The 15,547-nt window shown below is 35.2% G+C and overlaps 4 protein-coding genes and 1 non-coding gene across 5 annotated transcripts; 2 read left to right on the top strand and 3 right to left on the bottom strand.

The window, feature by feature from the left end:
• Window positions 1-383: 383 nt before the first annotated feature.
• LOC103864916 (histone H4) lies at window positions 384-921 on the top strand. Its single transcript, XM_009142689.3, has one exon. It carries the CDS (start codon window positions 447-449, stop codon window positions 756-758), a length of 312 nt encoding a protein of 103 aa, XP_009140937.1. The 5' UTR covers window positions 384-446; the 3' UTR covers window positions 759-921.
• A 788-nt stretch (window positions 922-1,709) lies between these two features.
• On the bottom strand, window positions 1,710-1,781 carry TRNAC-GCA. The gene has a single exon. It is a non-coding gene; the product is annotated as a tRNA-Cys (tRNA).
• A 61-nt stretch (window positions 1,782-1,842) lies between these two features.
• On the bottom strand, window positions 1,843-4,300 carry LOC103864915. The gene has a single exon (XM_033289292.1). It carries the CDS (start codon window positions 2,370-2,372, stop codon window positions 2,034-2,036), a length of 339 nt encoding a protein of 112 aa, XP_033145183.1. The 5' UTR covers window positions 2,373-4,300; the 3' UTR covers window positions 1,843-2,033.
• Window positions 4,301-4,487: 187 nt separating this feature from the next.
• LOC103864914 (spermidine coumaroyl-CoA acyltransferase) lies at window positions 4,488-13,063 on the top strand. The gene is made up of 2 exons (XM_009142687.2): window positions 4,488-7,297; window positions 8,469-13,063. The coding sequence occupies exons 1-2, from the start codon at window positions 6,670-6,672 to the stop codon at window positions 9,206-9,208; spliced, it is 1,368 nt and encodes a 455-aa protein (XP_009140935.1). The 5' UTR covers window positions 4,488-6,669; the 3' UTR covers window positions 9,209-13,063.
• LOC103864913 (histone H2B.3) lies at window positions 12,949-13,584 on the bottom strand. Its single transcript, XM_009142686.3, has one exon. The coding sequence runs from the start codon at window positions 13,525-13,527 to the stop codon at window positions 13,078-13,080; it is 450 nt and encodes a 149-aa protein (XP_009140934.1). The 5' UTR covers window positions 13,528-13,584; the 3' UTR covers window positions 12,949-13,077.
• Window positions 13,585-15,547: the final 1,963 nt, after the last annotated feature.

Below are 15,547 nucleotides of genomic sequence, written 5' to 3'. Positions count from 1 at the left end.
AACACTTAAAAAATTTCCAATCAAATGTCATCAACATATATCTTTCTTGAGGACTGTAAACACATTCCAAGGTTGGTCAACTATTATGTTCAACAAAGCTACTTTCATTCCACATGATAAATATATCCATAACCGGCTCGGTTAAATTACTGGTCCAATTAAATACGCCAAACCAGAACACCCCCAACAAACGAAAAGCACAATCCTTTATTTACTCTGGAAGCAATTCACAACCGTCGATTCAATAGTAATCAACGATCCACACTCTTTCTTATACATTCACCCGGATCGCCATCTTAAGCCGTACAATAAAAACACTAATCGAACGGCTACGATTCACTTCCTCAGATATTCGTCTTCCTATATAAAACCCCAATCTCCTTCCTCCAGTCAATTCATCATCTGAACCTTAAACACTCAATCATCTAAATCTCGAGAAAGTTCTAATGTCAGGAAGAGGCAAAGGAGGCAAGGGGTTGGGCAAAGGAGGAGCGAAGAGGCACAGGAAGGTTCTGAGAGACAACATCCAAGGAATCACCAAGCCTGCGATCAGGCGTCTCGCTCGTAGAGGAGGCGTGAAGAGAATCAGCGGGTTGATCTACGAAGAGACCAGAGGAGTTCTGAAGATCTTTCTCGAGAATGTGATTAGAGACGCCGTGACGTACACGGAGCACGCGAGGAGGAAGACGGTTACGGCGATGGACGTTGTTTATGCTTTGAAGAGGCAAGGGCGTACTCTTTATGGATTCGGTGGTTAAAACCGGTTTAAGATTTCGGTTTGGTTTATGGGTGCTACTTAATTAAGTCTTGCTGTCAAGAAATCTAGTAGGTTTTAGGCTTTATCACTCCTTTGCTGGTTTGTTTCTTTGTTTGTGTAATTTCTCTTTTGGGATTTATAAAAGAATCAATTACTCAGTTTTACCATTGCATTTTAATTTATTTTACCACAAGCATTATCGAATCTGCAATTGAGAGGCTTATTATTGGTTCTTCATCAAGATATAATGCTTATTAGGTTGACCAGAATAAAATTGGCTTGATGTTTTATATGAAAATATCATTCAATGTATGATTTCAATTGATATATGTGGTCTTAAACTTTGGTTTGCTAAAACTTTAAAACCCAGAAAACAAACTTTAGTTTGCTTCATTTAAAATCCACGACTGTCCACAACGATGAATCAGATCAGATACGTGTAGCATTTGGTTACATTCCTGGGAGGATTGCCTCAGACTTCCACCATCTCATTACGAGTAGCTCAATTTTGACGACTATCTAACCCATCCATGTGAAGAATTACTCCGTATCATCATTCTCGATTGAATTATATTTATTAATGTTTGTTTCTAAGCTAAATAATTGTATTTGGAAAATAAATTTATATCTTTTTCACTTTTGTTAAAATTGAACCGGGAAGGCTAAAAAGTTTCAGCTGTTTTGTTCGGCGCCAAAGCTCGGTTGACGATATTTTTTACTCGTATGCGACGTAATCGTAGCTAAATAATTGTATTTGAAAAATTAATTTATGTCGTTTTTCAGTTTTGTCAAAATTGAACCGGGAAAGGCTAAAAAATTTCAGATGTTTTGTTTGGCGCCAAACATCGGTAAACAATTCTTTAATCGTATGCCACGTAATCAAACCCGGATGCAGTCAGATCATCAACGGTGAGTATTAAGTTATTAACTTATAATAAAAAGGGAAAAAGAAAGGGCCCTACCGGATTCGAACCGGTGACCTATTGATCTGCAGTCAATTGCTCTACCACTGAGCTAAGGACCCTTGTTGTTCATTTCTAATACCAAACTATATAAATAAGTGTACGAAATATTCAACATTGTAGTTGATCAAATAAGATAATCATGATATAACTGAAGAAGCTTAAAGAGTCGTACGTGTATCCACAACGCTTTCGATTCCAAAACATTAAAATTCATACATCATACACTGGATGTTAAGATATATATAGCTAGAAGACTCTGTGTGAAGTTTTATACATTGGATGATTCGAGAACTAAACAGACATGTATCTATCTATACGTCGCTTTCGATCTCAAAACACGATCGGATCAGAGAAACTGATGCAACGACCATAACTCCAGCGAAAATGGTCGGCACGAAAAGGTCAAGAGTTGATCGCTTCACCATTTCAGACGGCACGCACACCATCTCTCCCGGTAAATCCATCGGAATCCTCACTAACCCATCTCTTTCTCCCCCGCAGAGATTCGAGGACGATGATAATGTAGACACAAACGCCATCTCCGGAGCCAGAGACGCAAAACCCACCGTCAGCATGAGGAGCACTGTCCACGTCGCAGCTTGTACGAGGATCGGCCAAGGCGCCGAGATTTTCCTAAGAAACGGATCCATCGAAAACGCTTTAGCGCATCGATATGGCTCAAGGAGGAAGAAGAAGGGGAGCAAAAGAAGGATGCGTTTTATGCGTGTGATGAAGAAGAGTGGGAGAGAGGGCGCTTGCACGTTTAGCGAACTGCTCTTTTAAATTACGCTTTTGCCATCATGCTTAGCCAAGTAATTAATATGATTAAGTTGTGGTCAGTATTTTATTAAAACTGTTGGGAAGGAGTTTTAATGGTTTATCACCTAATTAACCAACGACAGATATATGTCCACCGCAAAACTACTATATGTAGTTTCAGTTTGAAGATAGGAGAATGAATGGTTAAGAATTGTTTGACTCATGTAATTTTACAATGATGATGAGAGTAACAAGCCTGTTTTTTTAGTTGTTTTGTTATGGGCTTTGACTATATCAAATATGAACGTGGCAGTAGTTTATAGTTTTTCTAAACAAGCCAGTGCGGCACTGATTACTAATTCATATTGACACGCGAGGTTTGATTGTACTCACTAATGTATTAGATGGAAACACCTCAGTGTATCACATGTTACTCACATCCACACTTAGTGAGTATGTCTGGAGAAACCAAATATGACTTCCAACCTTAATCTACTATACTTGCTTGTTTTGGAGCTTGGTATACATTAGATCCGAGTCCTCATGCAAGTCTGGATGGTGTTAGACTTAGTGTCTCTAGTTCTCCTTCCACCTCTCTTTGGCATCCATATTTACAAAAGATTGAAATGATTTCTTGCAGTCTAGAGGGGTAGGAATATTTCCCGCGACCCCATTATTTTACTCTAATAGAATGATCACACATTGATTGAAAGCGAGAAATAGATACTTTATCGATGATCTTACTATTCGTCTACAACTTTGTCCACTAATATTATATATACTATATAAAAAAATTGGATTCAAAGAAGAGAAAAGAGAGAGGGAAACCCATAAAAGGTTACATGTAGGTCCAAATACTTGCTTGAGTTGATTCCATGTGTCTCTTGATCGATACTCCTAAGACGTAGCCTACACGTTTATCTTATGCAGAAATGAGGTCAGTATAGGGGTATGTGAGGCGCTATCAGTGAAGTTGTGTGATGTATGATAATGGTGACTAAGCTAGAGTGTAGTACATTGAATCATCCGAGGTTAGTAAAAAATTCACTTCCACCTATCATATTTGCAGAAGTGAGAATAGTGATTTTAAATTATGTGAATCCTGTTGTTGTCAAAAACCTATTTCATTAGGACCACTCTTGTTTTCCTTGAGGACAAACAATATAATAAGTCTGGAAGAGTTGATATACTATAGATTTTACTAGTTTTTAACCGTGGTATATAAGTATTTTAGAAGTTATTTATTATGTTTTGGAGAACAAGCTTGAAACTATTAGTTGGTTCGTCCGAACAAAGAAGGACTGATGTCATATATAAATCCAAACACTTTCAACTTCTACTATCATATAATAATATATTGAAATACATCGAACGATCCCCTAGAAGTGATTTATACATGTGTTATCACTACATTCATTCTCAAAAAAAAAAGACGGCATGGCTTAAAAAATATAATATGGCAGTATATGGCATCAATTTAATTGTGACATGTAAAAACTTTTATATTAAATTTTATGATTTTAGCAATATTTCTTAAATATGGTAATGACTATTTTCTATATATGAATTTATATTTTTGACAAAGTTTCATATTACAGTAGTGGCTAATAAATTTTATAACAAAAATATTTTTTCTCTATAAATATTCAATTTGGTAAGATTTTAGAAATATGGTAATACCTAATAACTTTTCTATACCTATTAAAATAATATATTTATATTTAAAAATAATAATTACGAATATAAAATGTTTACATCAATTTATGAATCACATTTTTATTGTTTATATAATATATATTATCGAAATAAGTGTAGTTATAATTATATATGTTATCAACTTATATATGTTATTTATATTTATTGTATATTTATTAGAACTAATTTTATATTTACAAATACACATATTTAAAATAAAAGTAATTATATAAATTATAATATGAATAAAATATCTTTATAAAATGTAAATTATTTTTATTAAAATTTAAATAAAATAAAATTAAAAAGTTATAGTAAACTTGAATAAACAAAACTAAAACTAATTACATTCTGGTTTTATTTTTTAACAAATACAATTAAAATACAAAAACTAAAAATTGAAAAATTATACATATAATAATATTTTAATTTTTTTTTATCTACATGGCACAAGAAAACCCATAATATCTATTGATTCCGCGGGTAATTGTTAAACATACATATTACATAACGTTACGTCACCACATCTCTATGACATACATGTCTCGTTGTAATTGTCCTGGCCACGCGCTCTTCATAAATGTCTCTTGGCCACCCTGGACTAAGGAAGCCTTTGCTAATTGTATCCTAACTCTTTTTTTTTTGTTAATTTATATTGCTAGGAGGCAAATTAACTGGCCTCCAGATGCACTTGATACGAATCATAGGATGATCGGTTTGTTATTTGGAAAGTATATAATATATTTTATTTTGAGAATTGAAAGTAGTGATATATGTCAATGGTTGTTAATTTATACTGCTAGGACGCAAATTAATTGGCCTCCAGATGCACTTGATACGAATCATACGATGCTCGGTTTGTTATTTGGAAAGTATATAATATATTTTATTTTGGGAATTGAAAGCAGTAATATTTGTCAATGGTTGTTAATTTATATTGCTAGGAGGCAAATTAATTGGCCTCCAGATGCACTTGATACGAATCATACGATGGTCGGTTTGTTATTTGGAAAGTATATAATATATTTTATTTTGAGAATTGAAAGTATATAATATACGTTTATGTCAAATGTAGTTTAATACAAATAAGTGGTCATTCCCGCTCCACAAGAGCATAGTAACGAGAAACTCCTGATCGTAAATCTGGATAATATCTACATGGTGTTTTTTTTTTGCTAACCGAGTATCCTGGCCCCACTTAGATGGTCCAGATTAGAGACCGAAGTGAGCAAGGACGCTGCCAGGGCGTCACCATGTGGCTCACTGTGTAACGGTCTTCGGTCTCGGATGCTGCAGCCCATATGTAAATTCTGCAGTGGCCAAACCTACATGGTGTTTTGGGACAGATTGCAAATATCCGATCGCGACGAAACATTGCGATGGACAATGGAGAGCACTCTACAACATTCATCGTGCCAACGTTTTGGGACAGATTGCAAAGATCTGATCGTGATGATAAAAGAACCTCAAGCTTGATCAAGTTTTGCAATAGAATTGGAGGCTATTAGAACACTGCATATATGTTTTCAGACTTCGAGATATTTCATATTCCAAGAACATATAATGAAATTTTGGATTCTTTACCTAAGATTGCGAGATATTTTCATAAATAGCTTTGTTATATTGGTTGTTCTATTCCGGTCTAGTTATTCAAACTATTTCAAGTTTGAGTACTAATAGTCGTTCGTTGTAAAAAAAAGTGATGGTCTGAATGTTTTAAGTGATCTTTCCATTTTTAATATGTACAGTAAATAAAATAATATGTCAAGTGGAACTCACGTAAAATATTGTTATAGATAATTAGCACAAAACATGACTGTCTGAAATATTATATTAGACTGCCGTCCGATTCGTATATTTTCATTCCATTTCAATCTCCAATCTTCAAAGTCAGATCTTACCAAGTCAAAAAAAAAAGAAACGTCAGATCTTTCCAAATCATATCCGGATCATACAAACAAACAACATTTTAATCGCTATCGCAAGTAGCTGTCACTAGCGTAACCGTTGACCATAGATATCAATCCTACATTGCTTTAGGAGAACCTAACTGGTTGAAGGAACTCATTGCGTATGAAGCAAGGAACGATGCTCCGCTTTCGTAAATGGTAACACCACCGTCTCACTTCCCCTGTGTAGTGAGTGGTTGTTTAAGGTGTTGTGTCTTTGTGACAACCATTTTTCTTGTTTAAACTTCACCTACCTACTGGTATGGTTTTGTGTTTTGGTTTTATTTTTTATTCCCCCCGGTGATACCTTGTTTTGATCATTGCCGTAAAGGCTTAATAATATTCAGTGTTATAAAAAAAAAGTAGCTGTCGCTAGCGACTACCAAAACGAACATGGCCTAAATTAAATAGATCACAGATGCACCCATAAAACGAGATATACTTTTAAAAGATTGTTACAGGAACATGTGTATAAAAAGATCAATCGTCGTCTGTACACCACACAAACACGTTCTATACAAATTACAAACAGAAGGAAATAGACATGGAAAGCGAAGACAGTTTAAGTCCCTTGGTCGTTGAGAAGTCAGAAGTGGTTCTAGTGAAACCCTCAAAGCCAACACCTGATGTCTCTCTGTCTCTGTCCACCCTCGACAATGATCCTATGGTGGAAAGCATCGTCCAAACCATATGCGTATTTGCCCCTAAACCCTACCTTGAAGATCAAGCCAACCATGATCTGGCTTATCTTCTACAGCATGCCCTCTCTCATGCCCTTGTCTATTACTACCCTTTTGCCGGAAAACTTCACCGGAAATCCGACGACAATAGACTTCAGCTTAATTGCAAACCCGGAGATGGAGTCCCCTTTATAAGGGCAACGGCTGCATGTACCCTCTCTTCTCTCAATTACTTGGATAGTGCTGGTGACGAAGCTTACCAACTTGTGCCTTGTTACGAACCTGTGAAAGGTTGTCAAGGATATGACCCTCTGGCTCTACAAGTCACCAAGTTTGCCTGTGGAGGAATCACTATTGGAATGGCTCACTCCCATTCCGTCGCTGACGGTGTTGGAGCGGCTCAGTTTTTCCGAGCGATGATCGAGCTTGCCTCTGGAAAGACTCAACCCAGCGTCATTCCCGTATGGGAGAGGGAAAGGCTCACCTTTAATGGTATGCATTCAACATATACACTTTTGTAATTACATGTTCAAACACAATTTCTGAGTGTTTTCTTTTCATGTATTTTATTTTTCATCTTTTTAAAAATTAAACACTTTTTGTTATTCTCATCTTTTTTTTTTGTTAAAAACAATCAATATTTGGAAAAAAATCTTTAGTTATATGTAATATAACTTAAAATGTCATTAATAATTAATCAAATGTTAAACTTTTATTAAGAATAATAATTTTGAAAAATAATATTACACTAATAAATATGTACCAAACAAACAAATTAAATATTTTTAAAATAATCTTAAAGAATGAGAACAACCTTTTTTTGGTCAACCAGACCAACTTTTTTTTAAAATTGTTTTTATTAATAGGAGGATAACTATGTTCCATGTTGACCAATTAATGCAAAAGTATAAAATGAAAAAGTCATTCAAAATATCTCTATTTTGCCCATTTTGTCTTAAAACATTCTAATAATTTTTGAAGAAAACTGTGAAAATATATATAACTAAATTATATGGATTAAATAATAAAAATAAATTAAATTAACGGGTTACTCAGTCCTTATATTCATAAAAGTGAAATTACATTCATTCAAATTAAAAAATTCATATAAAATAAAAATATTATATACAATAACAGGCTACATTCAATCAATTTAAATAAATAAGTTTCATAAATGACTTTTTCAAAAAACAATTACTCATTTTTAAAAGGAGAAACTGGCTAGTAAGGCCATATTTAGATCATGTTTGTCCTTTTATACCTTTTACTTTATAATTTTGTCCCATTATACCCTTGATTATCTTTAATATGAAATTAACCTTATAATCCTCTAATATAATATCTGATAATTATTTTCATTAAAATATTAATTACATTATACATATTACATAGCATCAAAATTTTAACAAAATAGCAACTATGCATTTTTATAATAATTATATACTATTTAAAACAAAATTGCTCAGATAAGTTTAAATAAAATCAGTTACAATTATTTCCTAAATTTTCTCAAATTTAAAAAACTAGAATAAACCAAAAATATAAAATATAAGGGTAATTGTGTCCATTAATAAACAAACGTATAATTTAGAGTTTGTTTTGTTTGTGTTTGGCTCTTATGATTACGAATTACAAACAAATTTGATAATATCCTGTGATATAGGAGATATAGGAGGCGTCGTCGATTTTCCGGAGGCTGGCTCTTTTATTGCAACTTCCGCGAATACATTGACTGGTGACATGGCCCGTGAGATCCTGAACATTACGTCCGAAGATATCATGAAACTCAAGAAAACAATAGCAAATGATGAGCAAATTACAAATGAGAATGAGGAGAAGGTTGTGGTCACAACTTTAGAGATTATTGCGGCCCAAGTCTGGAGAGCACGATGCCGAGCCCTGAAGATGAGTCCAGATGAGGCGGTTGTTTTGGGTATGGCCATTGGCATCCGCAGCTTTATAGAGCCCCCATTACCAGAAGGTTACTATGGCAATGCCTTGATCAGCGGCTCTGTAGCAATGACAGCAAACGAGCTGACTAAATCTTCGTTGTCTCGTGTCGTGAGGCTCATAAAAGACATGAAGAGAGCGGCGCTAGACAAGCGGTACGTCTTTGGGAAGCTTTGCGAGATTGAGAGAAGGCTGAAAGATATGTCATCTACGATAGGCATCGGCAAAGGGGTTTTGACCGTCACGGATTGGCGGCAAATCGGTCTACAGTACAATGGTTGGGGAGGTTTAGTGAACATTATACCTTTGGTTCCGATGACAATTGATCTCTGTGTTTTATTGCCGGCGTCAAAGGCGGACCCAGGGATGAGCGGTGGTGTTAGAGTGCTGGTAACGCTTCCTAGGGATGCGATGGCCAAGTTCAAGGAAGAGATCAAGCTTTCTACGAATTAACGATGAGGTCTTGCTTAACTTGATAATTGTGTCCATGATTCTTGATTATGCTTTGTCTTTATTTTGAACAACTATGTACTAAAATATATGTGTATTGCTTGAATTGTTTTTACCTTTGTTTTGGTGTCCTCAAATTTGAAAATTTTATGTTGAAATTATTTGGAATATTTAAATCAAACGAGATCCTCTTGGTTTGACTTCCACTTAGAAGAGATTCTCTATGAACCCAGACATATGAGTTTCGCCCCAAAACTCATCGACGAAAATTAATTTCAGGTTACATAAGGTCATAGATACCATCACTCATAGCCCAACTCACTCGTCTCCTCTTCCCCTCCAGTGGGGAAAACACCCATGGGTTTCTGCGCTTGTAGGGAAATCTTCTCAATTCCGAACCTACAAAACAAACACCAAAATGATTAATGGAGTTGCTTTGGTGACTATCCCTGAAGAAGTTTTGAAGCATTCTCACCCATTATGGATAAACTATGTTGTGGGATTCTGCATTGGAGACACACACCCTATATCGGTAAAGTCCATGCGACAATTAATCGAATTTGGACATCGAGAGGTCGCAACCAGCCCGATAGAGGTTCAAAGATTGATCCACAGTGACGGCTTCGACGGTACACCGTCATCAAACCAGCATGCAGCTGTATTTTGGACACCCCTAGTTGTAGGAAGACAGGGATAATCCGAGCGGCTTTCACTATTAGACACAAAGTATCCCACATCGATAGTTGGAAGGGGTCATAAGCAATATATAAGATAGATGGGTCACTCCTCTTATCATCAATTGGTTTTAGGTTGGAAACTCATAATATTCACCACTGATCAATTAGTGGAGGAGGTTCCGGCCGCCTTGTCTTTCTTTCCCACGCTCTATTACTCTATTTGCTTAGATCTGAAAGTCTCTCTTGTAATTTCCCTGTAACCTAGCCAACATCGTTTCTCTGGTATACCATAGATTTGCCCTCTGGGCAAGTTAATGAAAATTTTAGTTTTTTTTTTTTTAAATCCTAAAATGGTGCTATTTCGTATTGAAGATGTAAGTGCTATGTCGAGAGTCTTGAAACGGGACTTCTGGCATTAGAGCCAGCCCTAGGCCCAAGCAAATGAAGCATCGGCTTCTGACCACCATTTTAATAAGTAAAAACCAGCCACAACTTTTACAAAACCATGTGTGTGGTCTAGTGGCGTGTTGTTTACCACCATTGTTTAGGAAGCTGGGTTTGAAGCCAATCAAGTGCATAATTAATTTTTATGTGAAAGTATCAGTTCGTGAAGTATTACATGAGGTAGTAAAGATGTGTGCCATGAAGATGGAGTTGAATGATGAGTGTGGTCTTGCTGAGCTTAGAAAAAGAAAGAGAATATGTACTTGAAAAATATGGACATTTTCCATAAAACAAAAAAAAAAAATTTGTTTGAACATGAAGTTTTCCAGTAAAAAAAATGGAAAGTTGCATTAAGTGTATTTGGAAGACTTGAAGGAGACATCATCTCATATATCTTCATACCAAAAAAAAAAAATCCACTATATCCTTCAGTAATTTCAATGTCCTTCATCATTTAATGAAAACATAGAAATCATATTTTACCCTACTTACTTTTCGAATTATTATTTAAAAAAAATTCAAAATTCAAAATTTTACAAAAATTCAATTTTTTTTTTAATTTCAAATTTTAATTACCGACGTACAATTGGTCTGCTAGTTCTACTGAGGTAGTTATACTGAGTTCTACCGAGGTAGTTATACTGAGTTCTACCAGTTCTACTGAGGTTGTACTAAATTCTACCAATTCTACTGAGATAGTTAGACCGAGTTCTACTAGTTTTACTGAGGTAGTTATACCAAGTTTTATTTAGTTAGTTGTATTGAGTTCTACTAATTTTACTAAGATAGTTATACTAAGTTCTACTAATAATACTTACATAATTGTATTGAGTTCTACTAGTAATACCTACATAGTTCTACTGAATTCTACTGAATAAGTTATCCTTAGTTCTACTGATGTAGTTCTAACAAGTTAGTTTACTGAATTTAGATCTACAAAAAAGATCAAAGGAACACAAAGCCAAATACAAAAATTATAAACCCATGACTTAAATAGAATAAGAAACAAACTTAAGTAAAGGAAAACCCAAAATTAAGAATAACAAGAAAAAAAACTAAATCAAAGAAAAAAACCCAGATTTCTTCATCAGCATCGTTTCTGGTTAGTCATCATTGGTGTCAATTCAAGAATAAAAGATCCCAAAATAAAACCAACCCAAATTCACTAAAAAGGATAAAAAAGGTAAACCCCTGATTAAAAAAAACCAAGAATTTTTCTTAAGAACCCTAACTCAAAAATCCATAACAAGTATGACCCTAAATCAAAGAAAATCCAAAATTATTTGCCAACACTGTGATTGCTCTTGTTACCATCGATATGTATTTCGTTTATTCTCTATGAAGTTGAATGAAAAAAACCATAAAATTTTATGAAAAAAACCATAAAATTTTATGAATGAAAAGACAAAAAAAAAACTGAAAGAGTCAAACGTAAAAGAAGGAAGGAAGAAAGAAGAAGAAAAAGATACGAATACGAATAAACGTCTGAAGTAGTTTGGGGTGGAGTCTGATGTTGACTTAGTTTGGTGGTGTCGGTGTTGACGCTTTGTATGGTGAAGTTAGCCATTGTGTGGAGCTCTTGGTGAGCATGTTGTGTGTTGGAGTTGACGTACTCTTTTGATGTCACTGGTGTGCGTTGGGTGCTGATGTACTTGGTGAAGTACTTCCGAGATGTGGAAAAATGAAACCTAAAGTCAGAGGAAATTTAGCACATGCGGTTTTATTGTGGTGTTCTGTGAAAATTGTAGCTGTAGAAAACAATGAGCTCTAGTACGCTGGATGGTGCTCTATGCATGCGTGATTGATTTTTATTTTTCGTAGAATACTTAGAAAAGAGTGGTAGACACAAGTGTGTATTGTAGCATATAGCAATTATTGGTTGTTTCTTATTCTAAGTCAATAAATTCTGGACGAAATCCCGAAGATGTAGGAAACGAATCCTATTAACAAATTTTGTGCGTTGTACTTTATGCACTTGTTTTACATCGACTCATCTGCACTAACAAAACCAGATTTACCATAAATGCCAATATGGGTCGATCTAGAAGGACCACCAGATCATCTATTTTCAGAACTTAGTCTGAGATTCTTGACCCTAACACTTTGTAATGTCTCAGGTTGGATATTGCCTGAATTCTTGTTGTTACAAAACTGAAAAAGCCATTATCTAACACAGTAGATCTAGGAACATAGGAGGAAACTCTAATTCAAGTGTTTTACCCTTGGCTATTCTCACAATGCAATACTTTCAAACCCGAAAAATTGCATCATCTCCAAGAATGAACCGGAAAGGTCGAGAGAACAAATTCCTCATACACTGTGCCAACTTAAACAACAGTATGTTAAAACAAGAATTCTTCGTACAAATGTTCTTTCATATGTTTTTAATTTTTTACGAGAAATACAAGAAATTGAGCAGTTGTACGAAACAATCCATAGAAAACCAATCCACCACAGTTAAATTAGTTTAAACCACGAACACATAGTAACAACTATCACTTTGTGAAAGATATCTCTTTTGTCACACTTCTTAAATTTTTCATATCACATCTAAACAATTATCTTGATGAATGAATAAAGCTTCTTGAAGAATCAAGGGCGAACAATTACTAAAGAAAGAGATAAGATTCAATAACCAACGTGTTATATTGAGATTCTGCTTCCAAAAGAGACGATTTAACACCAGATGATATATGTTTTTCAACAATTACAAACCAAATTAGAAAAAAAAAAAAAACACAACTTCATTATTCAAGAGCTAGTAAACTTAGTAACGGCCTTGGTTCCTTCAGAGACGGCGTGCTTAGCGAGCTCACCGGGGAGAACGAGCCTCACAGCGGTCTGGATCTCGCGGGAGGTGATCGTGGGCTTCTTGTTGTACCTCGCGAGCTTGGAGGCCTCCTGGGCGAGCTTCTCGAAGATGTCGTTGATGAAGCTGTTCATGATCCCCATGGCCTTGCTCGAGATCCCGATGTCAGGGTGGACCTGCTTCAGGACCTTGAAGATGTAGATCTTGTACGTCTCGATGCTCTTCTTGCTCCGCTTCTTCTTCTTGTCCGTCGCGCCGATGGCTTCCTTCGGCAGCTTCTTCCCCGCCTTGGGTTTCTTCTCCGCCGGGCCCTTCTCCGCTACCTCCTCCGCCGGCTTCTCTGCCGCCGCGGGCTTCTTCTCTGCGGGTTTCTTTCCTGCCTTTGGTGCCATTGAATTGAATTGAATTGAGATTTAGGTTTTTGCGATGGAGAGGTCTGAGGCGTCTGGAGATGTTAAGAAGGAGGAAGAAATGCGTTCTATTGGATGGAGATTAACTCGTGAGGATCGGTGACGTGGGACGGTTGTGTCCGTTTGATGGAAGGTGATAAAATATATTAATCAACGGCTGGAAGACGATGTTGGATAAGTGTTTTTCTTGGATTGCTGACGTAGAATCGCCGTTTTTTTTTTTTAATCTTTAGGTGATTCATAAAGAGAGTAAAACTTTGGTAAAAACCTAACGAGTAACAACATTAATAACAAACATACTATATATTACCTACTTGTAATTATATGTATTTCATTTTCATTGTAGATTTTTTCAGTTATCATGCGGTTTAAATATTTGTGAAATAACCAAAACAGAAACCAAAATTAGTTTTTTAGAGAGAGATAGGAAGAGAAAAAAAGAAAGAAAGTGTGATTTTTCTTTATTAACCTGATTTTTGGTGAAAAGCTCTGTGGAACCAACACGTTAGCGTACTCAGTTTTAAATTTATGTGAAACCGTTACGTGTCCATTAGAATGTAAATGCATTTTCTGCAAATGCTTATCTTTTAATATATAAGGGATGTTCATAACTAAAATGTTTCCGAGTGAATCGTGGATTACTTTATCAATGATTTGTTCGTAACTAGTGTTTTGCTTGTTCTCATGTTCAAGAATTCTAAATATTAATTTTATTTGCTCGATTTTTTACACAAATCTTCATATTTACAGAAATTTTATTTTTAACCCAGTTGCAGAAAAAAAATTTATTTATAAATTGAAGAGATCCATATTGAATAATTATGTGGAGGAAAGAAGAGAAATATGTTGCATAGGACATGCAGATTTTCATTTTCAACTCGACTCCAAAATCTCAGTTTCTTCACTACACTCAGTGGCAGCCAATGTGATATCACGGTGGTCAAATTACCTATGTGATTTTTTGCATACTTTTTTTTTTTACTTGCATTTCCAAAGAAATATAATGAATTTGGCTTATTGATCCCTGCAAAATATGATGAATTTGGCTTACTGACCCCTGCAAAATACATTTGTTATCAATTTGACCCCTCTAAAACATTTTGATGCCTCCGCCACTTACTACACTTAGGGTCTGACTGGTTTAACCGCAGCGGTTGCGGTTGCGGTTGCGGGAGTTTGCGGATGCGGGTGGTTGCGGTTTCTAGCGGTTTTAAGAGATTTGTACGACTGGTTCTGCGGTTAGAAATTTGTGCGTTTGCGGGATACTTATGACTGGTTAACTACCAAATGCAGCAGCAGTTAAATAATAAATTAATAATATTTACATTTTATACAATTATAAAAATTTCAAAAATAATAATATTATAATAAATATAAAATTTATATTTAGAAAGTTATAGTTTAAATTTTTTAAAAATATAGAAAATATTTTTATTTTAAAGTTTTATAATATTAATTAAAATTTAATTGATATATTTTAGCATTTTTATAATTTCAATTTAATTTTTTTATTGAATTTTTTTATTTTTGTATTTATATTGTTTTGGAAAAAAAATAATTTTTTTTTATCTTCCCGCAAACGCCCGCAACCGCAAACGCTAGTTGGAACCAGCTTTTGAATTTATGAGGTTCAGAGCGATTTGGAGCGATTTGAAGCGGTTTAGAGCGGTTTGAACGATTGTTGCAAAACGCCAGCAACCGCTACCAACCGCAAAAGCTGCGTTTGCGGGTGGTAGCGGGAAAAGCAGTCATACCCTTACTCAAACGGAGTTACCGGTTTTAGGTTTCAACCATTGACACAACTTCCGTTGCGATTTCGTTGCCGTTATGACGTCTTACTAAGTCTTAATCTTCAGTTTTGACTTCGTTCGGAATCCAAGTACTCGACCAAGAAATGCAGAAAGGATTGTTCGTCGCAAACTATACGACTAACTAACATAACAATTAATTGTCTACTAGGTTAAGATCTGCGCCTTGCGCGGGATGAACATTATATATAAAA

The sequence above is a fragment of the Brassica rapa genome, chromosome A04, assembly GCF_000309985.2.
Source record: "Brassica rapa cultivar Chiifu-401-42 chromosome A04, CAAS_Brap_v3.01, whole genome shotgun sequence".
In the NCBI taxonomy this organism is placed as follows: Eukaryota; Viridiplantae; Streptophyta; class Magnoliopsida; order Brassicales; family Brassicaceae; genus Brassica; species Brassica rapa.
This window is presented reverse-complemented; position numbering and strand designations above follow the sequence as displayed.